This window comes from Rhincodon typus, chromosome 35, assembly GCF_021869965.1.
Source record: "Rhincodon typus isolate 14 chromosome 35, sRhiTyp1.1, whole genome shotgun sequence".
Classification (NCBI taxonomy): Eukaryota; Metazoa; Chordata; class Chondrichthyes; order Orectolobiformes; family Rhincodontidae; genus Rhincodon; species Rhincodon typus.
The window spans coordinates 3,186,308-3,203,859 of NC_063366.1; the positions used below are offsets into that span (position 1 = coordinate 3,186,308).

Genomic DNA, 17,552 nt, shown 5'->3' on the forward strand with positions numbered 1-17,552 from the left:
CCTCTGGAGCGTACAATTGAAATCTCCTCTGAGGAGAATGATTTCACCCTCACTGATGGAGCTGAGGAGAGTAGACACTTTGTCGAAGCAGCACATCTGCTCACATCCCATCCAAGGTGTTTATACATTCACAAAGTGAAGCATCGTGCGCCTGAACCATACCTTGAGCTGGAACACATGGCCTGGCACATGCTGCTTGGCCCCCAAGATCTCTGGCTGAAATGATGGGCCCTACAAGATAGTCACCCCACCAGAATTAGAGGCCAGGTGACTGATGTGGAACCCTCCCTGACACTCCAGAACCACATGACTCTGTCTCCCAGAATGGAGTGGGTTTCTTGCAAGAGGCACACTGCATGCTCCCATTTCCTGAGGAACGAGCAGATTCAAAATCTGTGCTGTGTCTCTCTGCTGCTGTTGACATTGAGACTGTTTATGGATGCGTCATGGCAACAGTATTGTGCTACCCTCACCATTTCTAGACCAATTGTGTGGGAGGAGGGATTCTTTTTTTAACCCCTCTCTGTTGTTTTCTCTGATTGGTGACAGACAAACAGCATAAAAGTATAAAGGTTTAAGGCACCCACTTTCGAATACATCTCCCTCATTGGTGCTGAAGGTCCTGTCCTCTGTTTATTCCCTGAGCCAGTTAATATTGGAGATATGAGGTGTACTGCTCCTTGGCACAGTCCTCAAATCATTTCTGTTCTTGATGAAGCTTTCTGCTTGCTATTCCTTCAGGGCTAGTTTTCTGATTTGTCCTGTGTGAGTAGCATTTCTTTCTGACTTGACTGAAAAGGGGAGAGGTTGTAAGAGAAACTCTGTGATTCTGACATCCTGTCCTCCGCAGCATTTTTCATTTCGATGTGATTTCCTCAAAGTTGGTTGCCCTGAAGTCAATATCCAAGTCACAGTTACTCCTTAAGTATAGGTAACGCCTTGAGCAGGAAGTTACTCCCTGATCTCAATTGCCACTCCCTGCGTCATAGTCTCATTCCTCAAATTAGAACCAATATATTGTCAGGAGAGTGACTGCTGTGTAGACTATGACTTTTGTGTCCATATACAATGGCAGTTGATGAAGAAATGTTTGCCTATATTTCCTGAGCTGACTCACCTTCTCTGAGCTGGAGCTGGGTGTTCATCCTGGGAGCATTTGGGTGATGAGAAGAAGGTCACTGCTCACAATGTTGGTGTTGCTGTTGTTGTTGTTGTTGCTGTCCCTGCTCTCTGTTTTAGATGGGTTAAAGAAGACTAAAAAATATATTTCCAAGTTGTGCAAGGACAGAACTACAGATTCACCAATCATTTCAAGTAGTAAGGCAGTTCAACAAGGTAATTTAAACAAAAATTAAACAATTTCACAAGGGGTCATTTTTCAAGAATTAGAATTGATGAATACAGAAGTTGTTTCAAACTTGTATCGACCACACTCAGAGCACTGCGCACAGTTCTAAACTCCATCTTGAGAAGGGACATCAAGGAACTGGAGAATATGCAGAAACATTGATGAGGATGACGTGGTGAATTGAGAAATTGGAGCTATCAGGAAAGACTGAACAGGCCAGCTGTCCTTTCCTCAGAAAAGAGAAGGCTGAAGGGTTACATAATAGAAAACTGGTAAATTATAACATTAAGAATTTGGGTGTAAATGGAGAGAAGATGTTTCCATTTGTTTTAGGGAGTCTACATCTATGTGTCATCAAAATAAGATGGTCAGTAATAATCCATGAGGAATTCAGAAGAAACATCTTCACCAAGAGAATAATGAAAATGAAGAAATTGCTCCCATAGGGAATGTTTGATGAAATAGTTTAAATCCATTTGATGGGAAGACATGATGGAGACTGGGCTGATAGTGCTTTCCACAAACAACATTAGATGCAGGATCAGCTGTTAACTTTAAATCTGAGATGGGTTTTTTTGTTAAGCAAAGATCTTAAGGGAGATTGGCAAAGGCAGGTTAATGGAGTTAGACCACAGATCAGCCACGATTTCCTTGAATGGAGGAACGTGCTGGAGGGGCTGAATGACCTATCCCCATATGTTCCTGTAAATATGTAGGGAGAAATAAAACAAGGTGTGACCATCACGAATTACCCACACCCATCCTCTGTATTCACACCAGCATGCCTCCCTCAATAGCTCCTCTCCCATCACTGATTCAACAGGTCAATAGTCTCAATGTCCATCATTTTATTTTCTCAGAGTTGGTCACTCTGGAGTTAGTCTCCAAACCACAATCAAACCCCAAATAAACAGTCACTTTACTAGGCATTGTGTTACTGTCTGAGTAACACGTGGTTCTAAGAGTACAATCATTCCTCACTCTTTAAAAAAGGAGAGAGAGAGATAATGGGGAATTATAGACCAGTTAGCCTGATATCAGTGGTGGGGAGAATGCTGGAGTCAATCATAAAGGATGTAATAACTGACCATTTGGAAAGTGTTGACAGAATCGGTCCTAGTCAGCATGGATTCATTAAAGGGAAATCATGCTTGACAAATCTTATGGAATTTTTTTGAGGATGTGACCAGTAGAGTGGACAAGGATGAATCAGTAGATGTTGTGTATCTGGAATTTTAAAGGGCTTTTGACATAGAGATTAGTAAGGAAAATTAAAGCTCAATGGTATCAGAGGTAATGTATTGACATGGATAGAGAATTGGTTGGCAGACAGGAAGCAGAGAGTTGGAATAAATAGGTCCCTTTCAGAGCAGCAGGCAGTGACGCGTGGGGTTCCGCAGGGTTCAGTACTGGGACCCCAGCTGTTCACAATGTACATTAACAATTTGGATGAAGGAATTGAATGCAATATCTACAAATTTGAAGATGACACGAAGCTGCGTGGCAGTGTGTGCTGTGAGGAGGATGCTAAGAGGCTGCAGGGTGTCTTGGACAGACTGGCTGAGTGGACAAATACTTGGCAAATGCAATATGATTTTGATAAATGTGAGGTTATCAACTTTGATCGCAAAAACAGGAAGGCAGATAATTATCTGAATAATTAGTTTTAGGTAAAAAGTGAAGTGCAATGAGACCTGGGTGTCATGGTAGAACAGTCACTGAAGGTTGGCATGCAGGTGCAGCAGATGGTGAGGAAAGCTAATGGCGTGGTGGCCTTCATCGCGAGACGATTTAGGTATAGGAGTAAGGATGTCTTGCTGCAGTTATACAGGGCTTTGGTGAGGCCACATCTTGGGTATTGTTTGCAATTTTGGTCTCCTAGTCGAAGGAAGGACATTCTTGCTATCGAGGGAATCCAGCAAAAGTTCACCAGACTGATTCCCGGGATGTCAGGACTAGCATATACGGAAAGACTGGATCAACTAGGCTTGTACTCGCTGGAATTTAGAAGAATTAGGGGGGAATCTCTTAGAAACACGTAAAATCGTGATGGGGCTTGACAAGCCAGATGCGAGAAGAATGTTCCCAATGTTGGGGAAGTCCAGAACTAAGCGTCACTGTCTAAGAATAAGGGGTAAGCCATTCAGGAGTAGATGAGGAAGAATTTCTTCACTCAGAGTTGTGAAGCTGTGGAATTCTCTCCCCCAGGAAGCTGTTGAGGCCAGTTCATTAGTTATATTCAAGAAGAAGCTGGACGTGGCCCTTGCAGCTAAAGCATTCAAGGCATACAGAGAGAAAGCAGGAATGGGATACTAAGTTTGCATGATCCACCATGATCATATTGAATGGTGGTGCAGGCTCGAAGGGCCTAGTGGCTCACTCATGCATCTATTTTCGATGTTTCTAAGTCAGAGTCATTCCCTGAGAAACATTGCTCCTCCAGCATTGGCTCAATCTCCTTTTCCAGTTACTGTTCTGCTCCTATGACCTAACTCCTATGCACCCACCCTACTGTGTTCCTCTGTTCTTTGCACCAGTCCCACCATTGCATTTCAGCTCTGCTTTGGATGATGTGGATCCTCCTCTTCTGATCTGTTGTCGAACACATCCAAGGATACACATCCCACACTGATGCTGTCAGTTTGAAAGCCTGTGAGGTTGAAGAATGCTATTCTCATGCTAGAAATCTCTGTCAAACCAGGGGAACTGAGACGGCAGCTGCAATAAGTGAGGTTTTATTCAGATGGGACAATGACAAGTTTAAATCTCCACCTGATCTGCTACTCAAGTTATCTCCATTTCACCGGTCAGTTTCCCATGTTTCGGGAAACTCATGTTGCTGCAGAAATATTTGGATTGACTGTGAGAGACGTCAATCAGAGAGCCCACCCACTCTGCCCATTCTCTCTCTTCCTCTTCCAGAGCTGGTTCACTTCCTATAGGGACTGAAAACCAAGTGAGGAGATGGTGAGTGAAGGAGCAGCTTTTATACAAATTGTATCCTGTAATATCCACACCAATCTTCAGGCAGTCTGACTATCCTGTGGGCAATCAGACGTGGAAATGTCCCTTATGCTGTGTGAGAAGATCCAGCTGAGAGAGCTGTTTACTCAGTGCTTTGTGCTGAACTGTTTGACTGGAGCTATGTGTTGGATATTGAGTGTAGTTATTGGAATCATTTCCCTTCTGATTTCCAGGCTGAGTTTCGTTGATGGCTCGTTCCTGAATTTGAGAAGGTGAGGTGTCATTATCTGGGAGGTACAGAGTGTTTGAGGATTCTTACTGATTTCCCACTGTTGAGTTCTGTGTGTGTGTTGACAGCTGGTTATTATCCTGTGGAATGGTAATTAATGAATTATTTGTTGATGGTAATGAGGAGAGAATAGATCGAATGGGTTGGCTGTTTGATTGATGTTTCTCACAGTCAATCCAAATATTTCTGCAGCAATATGAATTTCCTGAAACTGACCAGTGAAACGGAGGTGACTCTGAGCAGCAGATCAAGTGGAGATTTAAACTTGTCACTATCCCCATAATGAATTGTATATATTGATCAAATCTTCTCAAGTGCAGAAAATATAACCTGAGTTTGTTTGATCTCTCCTCATCATGTCACCCTTGCAGTCCAGGAATCTACACTGCATTCCCTCCAAGGCTAATATCTCCTCCCTGAACTATTCCTGGTATTCCAGGTGTGGTCACACCAATGCTTTGTGTCTCTGAAACAAGATTTCTACTCTTGTATACTTTTTCTCGAGATCTAAAGCCTTTAGATTATTCTCTGTCCCTGTTCATGTTATTTTCATGATGTCTTACCTCTCTGTCAACATCCTCTGCATGATGGAATACTCTCCATGTGCCTGGATGAGCATAGCTCCAACAATATTCAGAAAACTTAATACCATCCAGGTCTAAGCAGTCTGCTTGATTAGCATCCCATCTGGCACCTTGAGCATTCAGCCCTTTCACCACTGCTACTCTCTGGCAGCAGTGTGTACCATCTTCAAGATGCACTGCAATAACTCACCAAGGTGCCTTTGAAAGTATCTTACAAATCTGTGACCTCCAACATTTAGAAAGACAAGGAACAGCAATGGCTAGGTTGGTATCCAGAGTTGAAACCAAAATTACAGCAGCCATGATTGTATTCAATGGTGGAGTAGATTGACAGGCCGAATGGCCTCCTCTTGTTTGTGTTTCGTGTTCAACTCCATGGGAATACCACCATCTGCCAATTCCCCTCCGAGCCACCCTGCCTCTTAACTTGGAACTGTATCATCGATGCTTCATTGTGGCTGGTTCAAAATCCTAAACTCCGTTCCAAACAGTGCTGTGGATGTCCCGACACCACCATGGACAGCAGTCGTTCATAAAGTCAGCTTAGCACCTCCTCTTCAGGGCAATCAGTGATGGGAATAAATGCTCATCTCATCAGTGACACCCATATCCTGTGAAGATATGAATTTAAAATAAGACTGAGGAGTCAGCCCTAGAGCAAAGGAGAGAGGAGGTTGGAGGAAATCATGTCTCCTTTTTCTGTTTTCCAGAAAAATTGTACCATACTGCGCCAGAGAGAATAGACACTGCAGATACATCCTGACCATCACTCAAGGAACAACTGCACAACTGTGGGAAGACATCCAGTCCCTTCACAGCATTGTTCAACACTGAGGTGGTTGGGCAGTGAACCCATCATCTGGTCGGGTCAGGGAGCTTTGACATATCATCAGATCTGAAACTGGTCAGTGGTGTGGAGCCTTCCATCAGACCAACCTTTCTGAAGGTTTAGCCGTGGATGATCGGTCAGGGTGAGGCTGGAGAGAAGTGTGAGTGGCTCCAAGTGTGGTGAGAGCTTCAATCATTCATTGAGCCTCATGAATTACTGGCTGCTTCCTCCAGGTGAGAGGCTGTTCAAGTGTGAGGTGTGTGAGGGGCTGTACAGGTTCATATGATCCCTTGCCACATGGGTCCATCTGTTGTGCAGTTGTTAAGAAAAGCAAAGGTAGATGGAAGAGAAACCGTTCAAGTGTGAGATTTGTAGTAAAGCTTTTATGACTTCTACAATTCTTCTGAGACACCAGAGCATTCACACTGGGGAGAAACCATTCACATGCGAGGTATGTGACAAAGCATTCTCACAGTTAGGGAACCTGCTCAGACACCAACGGATTCACAGAGGTGAGAAACTGTTCAGCTGTGAAGTGTGCAACCAATCATTTTTTGATTCTTCGAACCTTCAAGCACACCAACGCATTCACACAGGGGAGAGACCATTCACATGTGAGGTCTGTGACGTATCATTCTCACAGTCATCAACCCTCCGCAGACACCAACGGATTCATACTGGAGAGAGACCATTCGTGTGCAAGGTATGTGACAAATCATTCTTACAGTCATCAAATCTCCACAGACACCAATACAGTCATACAGGGGAGAAACCATTCAAGTGTGAGGTGTGCGAGAAAACCTTTCTGACATCTACGACACTCCTGAGACACCAGAGGATTCACACAGGGGAGAAGCCCTTCAGGTGTGATTTGTGTGAGGCAGCTTTCTACCGATCATCCAATCTCCTGTCACACCAGAAGATTCACACAGGGGAAAAGCCATTTGTATGCGAGGTGTGTGACAAATCATTCTTGTCATCGTCACACCTCCGCACACATCTGTACCTTCACACTGGAGAAAAACCATTTGTGTGTGATGAGTGTGACAGATCATTTCTGGAATCATCAACCCTCCGCAGACACAAACGCATTCACACGGGGGAGAAACCATTCACATGTGAGATGTGTAACAAATCCTTCTCACAGTTAGGAAATCTCTACACACATCAACGCATTCACACAGGTGAGAAACCATTCACGTGCGAAGTGTGTGACAAATCCTTTTTGGGATCATCAGCCCTCCGCAGACACCAAATTATTCACACAGGGGAGAAAGCATTTAAGTGTGAGGTCTGCAGCAAATCATTCTCACAGTCATCAACTCTCCGCAGACACCAGCGCATTCACACAGGAGAAACTACTCATGTGTGAGAAAGTGTTCTCAGGCACATCAAAACTCCTGCTGCATGAGGGGATCAACACAGCGGAATCAGTCTTCAAGTGTGAGCTTTGTAATCAAAATATCTGTAATAAAGCCTTGACACAACAGTTGGACCTCCTGGAATATGAACCTACAGAGAAATGACCTGCCCATATTTTTGCCCAACTTGTCCTCAGAATGTGTAACGGTGTACAGTCTTAGGGTGTTCAGTGGGACTGGGACACAGAACAAGAAGCAGCTTTCACTCCCATCAAACACCTAGTGATGACATCACCAGTGCTGAGGGATTATGATGTCAACAATGGAGCCACCCTGCAGTGTGATGTCAGTGACACAGGACTTGGAGTAATCCCCATGCAGTGAGGGCAACCCGTTGTGTTTGTATCCAGAGAGTTAACACAAACGAAACAGTGCTGTACATAGATTGAGAAAGATGGTCTGGATAATGTCTTTGATTGTGAGCTTTTCAACCAGTACCTGTTCAGGAGAGAAAAAGCAATGGTGGAGTCTGACCACAAGCAAATTCAAAGGATTTTTCTCAAACTAATATTCTTTATTCCAAAGTTTTTGCAACAGACATAACTTAATTTACAGAGATATCACTGGGAAGTTAAGTACAAGCAAGGGAAGCAGATGTACATCACAAATGTGCTGTTGAGAACTACACTGTCTTTGATGGAATTTGATACTGGTACAGAAATCTTCCAGATTCAACCAGAAGCCATAGCATGACATGCTCTGGAAATCGGCAACAAAGCAGAGACAATAATCTGACACCCTAAGTGTCTTACTGAGATTAAGCAAACTATTCAATGGAATGCAACTCTTCAAATGTTACAGGGAGTCGTGATGAAAGGATGGACTGAAACCATTTTGGACAACCATGTGACTGTAAGAGAGTATTGGGCAAACAGAGATGAAGTGATCACCCAAGTTGGCATCTTGCTTAAAGGGAACAGGCTCATTGTCTGTAAAGAGATGAAAAAAGAAATGCTGAAACACATCCTACACAAACCATCAAGGGACCAAGTCTAGTCTGAGGAAGGTAAGAGAAGTGTTGCATTGGCCAAACATGAGCAATGTGATGAAGGACCACATCAGCCAGTGCAGTGCTTGTGATGAACAGCAAGCTAAGCAAGATGAAGAGCTGCTCATGACTCATGACATCCCAGACAGTCCATGGATGAATCTTGGAACAGAGCCCTTCACTCTCACTGGAATTGATTATATAGTCGCAGTCGACTACTATTGAGACTGCAGGGAGTTAGAGCAGCTGACATCAAGGATTCCCCGTGAGATTGTAGAATTTCTGAAAGCACACTTCAGTCGACATGGCATTCTTGACATTGTGATCAGTGACAAAGACCTCAATTCAGACACTTCCTGAATGATGGGAAAATTCAGCACCACACACCATCTCACACACCCACTGTCAAATGGAAATGTGATGGTAAAAATTGTCAAATCTGTCATCAAAAATTAATCAACAGACCTGGTACCAATGTGTAGGAGGCAAACTTAGAGGGAATAACATAGCAAGTGAAAGTATGGGAAGTTGTCCAGTCCAGAGACCAATGTCATATGGCACCCAGGCAACTGTTCCAATTGTTAGAGTATTACTGAGACCAGAAGTACTAATAAAAGTGTAACAAACTTGAATGAACAACAAAAAGCCATATCTCACTTTCATAAATCTACAAAATCTTTGCCAGGGCTCAGAATTAGGAAACTGGTCAAAGTGCAAACATAGTCATCGAAAGTTAGTCCACTTGGAAACTTGGGCCTGTGTGAAGAAGTTGTCACCTCGATCATGCCCGGTGAAACGGAATGTCACAACTGCGGAAGCTGCTCCTTTGCAGCCAACAGTTGATAAGGTCAAATTGATTTCACTAACTAAGTCCAGTACAGTTACAACACTGACATCTACCTGACAATACGGAAAATTGCCCAGGTATTTCCTGTATATTAAAAGCAGGACAAATGCAACCTGGCCAATTACCGCTCCATCAGTCTACTCTCAATCATCAGTAAAGTGATGGAAGGTGTTATCAACAGTGCTATCAAGCAGCACCTGCTCAGCAATAACCTGCTCAATGATGCCCAGTTCTGGTTCTGCCCGGGCCACTCAGCTTCTGACCTCAACACAATCTTGGTTCATGACATGAAAATCGTTGTGGTTGTTGGAGGTCAGTCATCTCAGCTCCAGGACATCTCTGCAGGAGTTCCTCAGGGTAGTGTCCTCGGCCCAACCATCTTCGGCCACCTCATCAATGACCTTCCCTCCATCATAAGGTCAAAAATAGGTATGTACGCGGATAATTGCACAATGTTCATCACCATTTGCGACTCCTCAGATACTGAAGCAGTCCATGTTCAAATGCATCAAGATCTGGACAATATCCAGGCTTGGACTGACAAGTGGCAAGTAACATTCGCACCACACAAATACCAGGCTATGACCATCACTAAGAGGAGACAATCTAACCACCGCCCCTTGATATTCATTGGTGTTACCATCACTGAACCCTCCATTATCAACATCCTGGGGCGGGGAGGGTTATCATTGACCAGAAACTCAACTGGACTCACCTTATAAACACAATGGCTACAAGAGCAAGTCAGAAGCCAGGAATACTGTGGCACGTAACTTACCTCCTGATTCCCCAAAGCCTGTCCAACATCTACAAAGCACAAGTCAGGAGTGTGATGCAATACTTCTCACTTGCTTGGATGAGTGCAGCCCCAACAACTGTCAAAAAGCTTGACACCATCCAGAACAAAACAGCCCGCTTGATTGACACTACATCCACAAGCATTCACTCCCTCCCCCAGCAATGCTTAGTAGCAGCAGTGTGTATTATCTATAAGATGCACTACAGAACTTCACCAAATTTCCTCAGACAGCACCATCCAAACCCATGACCACTTCCATCTAGAAGAACAAGGACAGCAGATATATGGGAATACCACTACCTCCAAGTTCCCCTCCAAGACACTCATCATTCTGACTTGGAAATATATCACTGTTCCTTCACTGTTGCTCCATCAAAATCCTGGAATTCCCTCCTTAATTACATTGTGGTCAACCCACAGCAGGTAGACTGAAGCAGTTCAAGAAGGCAGCTCACTACCACCTTCTCAAAGGCAGCTAGGACCGGCAATAATGCTGGCCAGTCAGTGATGCCCACGTTCCACAAAATGAATATTAAAAAATGTAAGGAACTGAATGACCATTGGTATCAGAAGTCAGTTGTTCCTCAAGAAATGTAATGGATCAGCAGCAATAGTTACCATGACAACAACGTGATGCTGAAAGACAATATTACCTCAGGAACCAGCAGACACCAGAATGAAAGTATAACAACTCACATATAAGAAGATGCTTTAAAAATTGTGCATTGTGCTGCGTGGTGACTGACAAAGTTGGTACCAAGAAAGACTTGAAATAGCTGAGAGTTGTGTTGTTCATATGTGATCATCTTCTTCATGGATTACACATAAGGAGTAACTTGCAAATGACAGTGCATGCAAATTTTTTTTATGAAACGGGAACATTAGGAATCATACACTTTAACACTATCGCTTTCCATATTCACATGACTTTTATTTAATCATAGGTAAATAAAGGTTTGTTGGCAAGAATGATTTTACACACCGTGTGGAACATTGTTTAAAATTACCAGTGAAATAATGGTGATTTGACATCAGGTGGCATATCAACTTGACATTGTCCCATCTGAATAAAACTATTTATTGCAGCTGCTGTTTCTGTTCTCCTGGTGAATGTTTCTCTCAGATTTCTAGTGTGGGAATTCTTCATCCTTGGAGGCTTTAAAACCGACAACATCAGTGTGAGATGTGTATTCTTGGATGTGTTTGTCAGCAGATCAGAAGAGGAAAACCCACAGCATCCGAGGCAATGATGATGTGCAGTGGTAGGATCAGCAGATGCACAGGAGGGAGCAGCACAGAAGACTGGAAGATGGAGGGAGAACTGAGAACAGAGTAGGAAAAGAGATTGAGCCAGTGTTTGGGAGTGACTCTGGGTCTTAGGGAATGATTTCTATGCTGGGAGTGAGCGTCAACCAGATTTTGGCAGTGACTTTGGGAGGTTCTCCAGGATGGATCTTGTGCTTAGAGAGTGTCTGTGACTCGGAGAGTTACTGTCTGCTTGGAAGTGATTGTGACTTGCAGACTCCAGGCTGACCAATGCTGAGGAATGAAAATAAGAAGCACTTCAACTATCAGGTGGTGTCAGTCAGTGTTGGCGAAAATGGGGAGAGTTAACCGACAAAAGGAAAAGCCAACTTCAGTCTAATTTCTGATGAAGGATCGCATCAAGCTGAAAGTGAACTTGTTTTTCTTCACAGATGTTTCTTGATTTGCAGAGAATTTCTAGCATTTTTTCATTTTAATTTTTAAAGCACAGAAACAGACCATTTGGCCCAACTGCTTTCTCCTGATGCCTGTCCTTGACATGAGTTTTCTCCCTGCCTATTTTATCTCACCCTCTCAGTGGATCCTTCTATTCCATTCTCACGTAATGTACCCAGCTTCCTAGCAAATGCATCTAAACTATTTCCTCAATCATTCCCTGTGGCAATGAGTTCTATATTCTCATCATCTTTTTAAAGACTTTTATTACGTCACCCCTCAGCCTTCTATTTTCTGGGAAAAGTGTGCTGGCCTGTTCAGTCTTTCCTGTAGTTACAACCTCTCAATCCTCAATCTCATCCTTATCATTTTTTTTGCATCTTCCCCAGTTCTTTCGTGTCCTTTTCAATTGCACAGCTCTTTGGGTGGCCGACCAAGGTTCTGCACAAATTGAACATAACTTGTCTGCTTTTTAATGGTCCTCTGCTAATAGTAGCCTAAATGACATTGCTGCTAGACTGGGTCTGTAGTAGGTGATGAGGGAACCAACAAGAGGATAAAATGTACTTGACCTCATCATTGCCAATGTACCTGCTACAGATGCATCTGTCCATGACAGTATCAGTCAGACTAACTCCAGCACTGTCCTTGTGGAAATGAAGTCCTGCCTTCACAACGAGAATACCTTACATTGTGTTGTGTGGCACTATCATTGTGCTAAATGGGACAGACTTTGAACAGATCTAGCAACTCAAGACTGGTCATCAGAGATGTTGTGGGCTAACATGAGCAGCAGAGTCATACTGCAACACAATGTGTAACCTCATGGCCTAGCATCTTCCTCATTCTCCTGTTACCTAGCTCGGGGATCACCCCTGGTTCAAGGAATAATGCAGGAAGACATGCCAGTCATTTCAGCTCCACAACATCTCTGCAGGAGATCCTCAGGGAGTATCCTAGAAAACCATCTTCCGGTTCTTCATCAATGAGCTTTGCTCCATCATAAGTTCAAAGGTGGGATGTTCATTAATGGATTGCACAATGTTCAGCACCATTTGCGACTCCTCAGATACTGAACCAATCCATGTCCGAATGCAGCAAAACCTGGACAACATCCAGTTACCGAGAAAGGGTATCAACCCTGGTTCAATGAAGAATGCAGGAAGACATGCACCAGGCATCATTCAAAATGAGTGTCACCCTAATTAAGCTACAAAACAGGACTACTTATGTGCCTAACAGTAAAAGCAGCCACTCACATATGGAGCCAAGTGATCTCACAACAAACAGGCCAGATATAAGTTCGGCAATCCTACCACATCCAGTTGTGAATGGTGGTGTACAATTAAACAATTGACTGGAGGAGGAAACTCCACAAATATCCCCAACCTTCATGACAGGGGAGCATTGTACATCAGTGTAAAAGATAAGGCTGAAACATTTGTGACAATCTTCAGCCAGAGGTGCCAAGTGGATGATCCATCTCAGCCTCGTACAGTGATGTGTAACCTCACAGGTACCAGTCTTCAGCCAACCCAATTGGCTCCACATGATAGCAAGACAGGGAATAAAAGCACTGGATACTGCAAAGTCTTTGGGCCCTGGCAATGTTCCAGCAAAAGTACAGAAGAGTGTGCTCCAGAACTTGCCATTCCCTAGTCAAACTATTCCAATACAATTTCAATACTGCTGTCTACCCAACAATGTAAAAAATTGTCCAGGTATATCCACAAAAAGCAGATCAAATCCAACCCAGCTAATTACCAGCCCATCAGTCTATTCTCGATCATCAACAAAGTGATGGAAGATATCATCAACAGTACAACCAAGCAGCATCTGCTCAACAATAACCTGCTCACTGATGCCCAGTGTCATTCAGTTTCTCACCTCATTACAAACATGAACTAAAGAGCTGAGGTCTAGAGACGAGGTGAAAGTAACATCACGGCCACATTTGACTGAGTATGGCATTGAGGAGCCGAGCAAACCTGCAATCAATGGGAAACAAAAATAGAGATTGCTGGAAAAGTTCCGCAAGTCTGGCAGCATCTGTGGAGAGAAATCAGAGTTAATGTTTCGGGTCGAGTGACCCTTCCTCAGAATCAATGCAATCAATGGGAATTGGGGGAGACTATCTGCTGGTTCGTGTCAGACTTGGAATATAGGAAGTCGATTGTGGTTGTTGGAGGTCAGTCATCTCAGCTCCACAACATCTCTGCAGGAGTTCCCGAGGGAGTATCCTAGAAAACCATCTTTAGGTTCTTCATCAATGAGCTTTGCTCCATCATAAGGTCAAAGGTGAGATGTTCGTTGATGGATTGCACAATGTTCAGCAGCAATTGCATCTCCTCAGATACTGAATCAATCCATGTCCGAATGCAGCAAAATCTGGACAACATCCATTGAAAAGTAGCAAATAACAATCATGCCACACAAATGCCTGGCAATGAACATCTCTGATAAGAGACAATCTAACCAGTGCCCCCTGATATTCAATGTCGTTACATTCGCTGAATCCCTCACTATGTTGGGGTTACCATTAAGCAGAAGCTGAACTGGAGCAGCTGTATATATGTAGTGGTTACAAGTGCAGTTCAGAGGCTAGAATTACTGCAGCCAGTAACTCACTTCCTGAGATAGTAGGAACTGCAAATGCTGGAGAATCTGAGATAACAAGATGTAGAGCTGGATGAACACAGCAGGCCAAGCAGCATCAGAGGAGCAGGAAAGCTGACGTTTCGGGCCTAGACCCTTCTTCAGAAATTCACTTCCTGACTTGCCAAAGACTGTCCACCATCTTATTCATGGCTGCAAGCTTTCAACTGATATCACATTCCATGGGAGCAGAAATGGAATCTCCAAGTCCTTTAGGGCATTCGTGAGGCAGCTCCTCCAAAGAAACAATGAGGGGGAGTGGTAGAGGAAGCTCATTTTCCACTTGGGAAACCTGCAGCCTTTGGGCCTCAATAATGGTCCCCATTAGCACCTATTGATTCTCTAAGGTTGACCATTGCCCATTCTTTTGTCTGCCCAACTGTTAATTTCTTTCAGAGATAGTAGGAACTGCCGATGCTGGAGAATCTGAGATAACAAGGTGTAGCGCTGGATAATCTCTTTCCTTTGATAGAGGGGGTGTTGGCTCGAGGCGGAAGAGGCTGTGAATCCCGTTCCCGCCGCCAGGGGCGCGCCTCCAATTCCTGCACCACCCACGTGACAGTCGCCCGAGCTCGCGCAATCTCAGATTCGAACTCCCGAACGCTGGCTGTCAGCCACCGTTGAGTGTAGTCAGAACTACACCTTCCATCAGGTACTGCGGACCGGCTCTTTCCTGATTCCATACAGCCCCCTTACTACGCACGTGCGGGGCCCACAAGCTGCATGGGTAATGTAGTTCGGAGCGGGACTGTGAGCGGTTTGGGTGAAATGAGCTGAGTCCCTTGTGGAAGTTTTAAACGACCTCAGTGAAGGGGGAGCTTTCTGGATTTGGGACTGCAATTTAGTCACGTTTGAGGAAATGGCCTGTCTCTCACTCTATTCAACACAGGATGGCACTTCCAGAGAAAATCTCTCCAACGTTTTCTCACCAAATATGAGTTTTTACTGCAATGTCCGACATATTTCTGGAGATGTTGGGACTAACTGATAAATGTTGACATTTAAACTTCTATTAGGAGTATGACTGTTCTTAGGTTATTTTAACACTAATTAAAATAAATCTTCAATGTGAGCGATCAAGTGCGAATGGGATTGATAGGAAAGTAGAACAGAAACAAATCGGCAGATTCAGGCTGAATGGTCGATTCTTGCTGATATGTTAAGTTTGCAAACAACATTTTAACACTAATTATAGGAACTTCTGTTTTATTCATTCATTCCAGCATTTATTGCCTATCCTTAATTGCCCACTGGGCAGTTCAGAATCAACTGCATTGCTGTGAGTCTGGAGTCATATGTAGTCCAGACCAGGTACGGATGGCAGATTTCCTTCCCTGAAAGGCATTATTGAACCAGCTGGGTTTTTCCTGGCAATTGACAATGGTTTCATGACCATCATTAGACTCCTTATTGAATTCAAATTCCACCATTTGCAGGATTTGAACCCAGGTCCCCACAACATTACCTGGTTCTCTGGATTATTAGTCAAGCAATAATATCACTAAGCCATCGCCTTGCCATTTAAAACATGTTTGTGAGGAAGGAGTTGAAACTTTGGATTATTTTATGTGAAACCCGCTCTAATGGTCACTACGATGTGGAAGTTGTGTGCACAGCTTTTATGGACACATAGTCAGTGACCGTCTTTGTTGTCCCACCAGATAAATTACATCCCATGTTAGTGGCTTCTTAAAAAACAACAATCTGCTGATGAGGTTTTATGATCAATGTGTCCTTTTGACTTTCTCGGTAATTTCAGCAGCAAGATGAGGAGTTTGAGCTGTGGGCTAGGAGCTGAATCCCTGGTTGCTTTGGTCTCCAGGTACAGAGCATGGCAGGAAGGATTGCACCACAATCCTGTATTTTACATCTCGGACCTGTGGAGGGTACACACACTCTTACTCAGCTCATGGAAAACTATTGTGTATTATTCAGATTCTGTTATTTTCAATGTTGGGTAATTATTTTTGTCCTTTGCTTTTAGGCTAATTTCTCAGGATATAGGAATATTGTTACATTTGTAGTTTCTCAAATTGTTTATCAATTCTAAGCTGCTTATTACTACAAGGATAACATTTGGTCAACTTTACTGATCTAGCACTTTAATTTATGGGCTTATCCATTGGAGACCTTAGCGGATCTCTGTTTCACTCTAATAGATCAGCTCCAGTAAGTCACAGACCCGCAGGTGCCAAAAATTAACCACGTGATCTCCACAAATACCAACTATCTCCTTCTCCCCTGATTCTCTGACAAACATTCCCCCTTCTGAGTGATTATTTCCTCTGAGCTGATTTCCTTAGGTGATACACTTTGTTCAAGTCAGTGATTTCTTTTGATCCTCCATTACTCCGCCACGTGCACGAGAACATGTTCAAACTGCCGTCACGTGGGCACATGCCTGGACTACTTGATTATCCAATTAGAGTGCTCTGACTGATAACCAATCAGCTCACTGAAAGGTGAATCAATCAGGGCAGTGAAAAGGTGTCCAATGTTAAAGTGAGTTTGGGCATGAAATGCCATCAATATTTATTGCAAAACCAATCACCGATATAGATTGTATGATGATGCCTACCATTGTCACCACATATATGCTGTCTATATCTTCGGTCATTGGTTGCCACCATTCGTCTTTCTTTTGTTAGTCTAAGGAGTTGTTTCGTAGTTTTTCGTGGAGGATAGAGCATGAGTAAGAAGAGGCTCTTGCCTTTTGCACAAAGATGTGCTTTAATTCATATCAGTAATTATAACAGGTTACATTAACTTTGTGGTATATAAACCCATACTAACATGAAGTCATAAAGACACATGTACCTCCATCAGGAGAACTGTGCTGAACTCTCACTGCTGCTTGATTCTCCTTCCAGAGGCTGTGTTGCATATCATCTAATCTAGATCACTATTACAAACTTATTGCAATAGCCTTCATAATGTTCCATCTTCTTGGGGTAGCATGCTGGAAATTAAGCATTGCTACTCCCAATAGAAGTTAAGAATATTAAAAAGTGCACAAAATTTCCCCGTCTTCCCCATCCTTTAGACCTAGGTCAAGAGAACGCAAAGACTAGATTTCTGTACATAACTATTGCAAATAAATAAATTCTAATTATGGATAAACAATAAT

At 43.4% G+C, this 17,552-nt stretch overlaps 1 protein-coding gene across 2 annotated transcripts; it reads left to right on the plus strand.

The window, feature by feature from the left end:
* The first annotated feature begins 4,279 nt into the window (after positions 1-4,279).
* On the plus strand, positions 4,280-15,435 carry LOC109920596 (zinc finger protein 271-like). 2 transcript variants are annotated; one of them, XM_048616819.1, is made up of 2 exons: positions 4,280-4,315; positions 5,896-15,435. In XM_048616819.1, exon 2 carries the CDS (start codon positions 6,355-6,357, stop codon positions 7,384-7,386), a length of 1,032 nt encoding a protein of 343 aa, XP_048472776.1. In that variant the 5' UTR covers positions 4,280-4,315; positions 5,896-6,354; the 3' UTR covers positions 7,387-15,435. The 2 variants fall into 2 exon arrangements, with proteins under 2 accessions (XP_048472776.1, XP_048472777.1); XM_048616820.1 differs by lacking the exon at positions 4,280-4,315 and adding an exon at positions 4,472-4,584.
* The last annotated feature ends 2,117 nt before the right edge of the window (positions 15,436-17,552 follow it).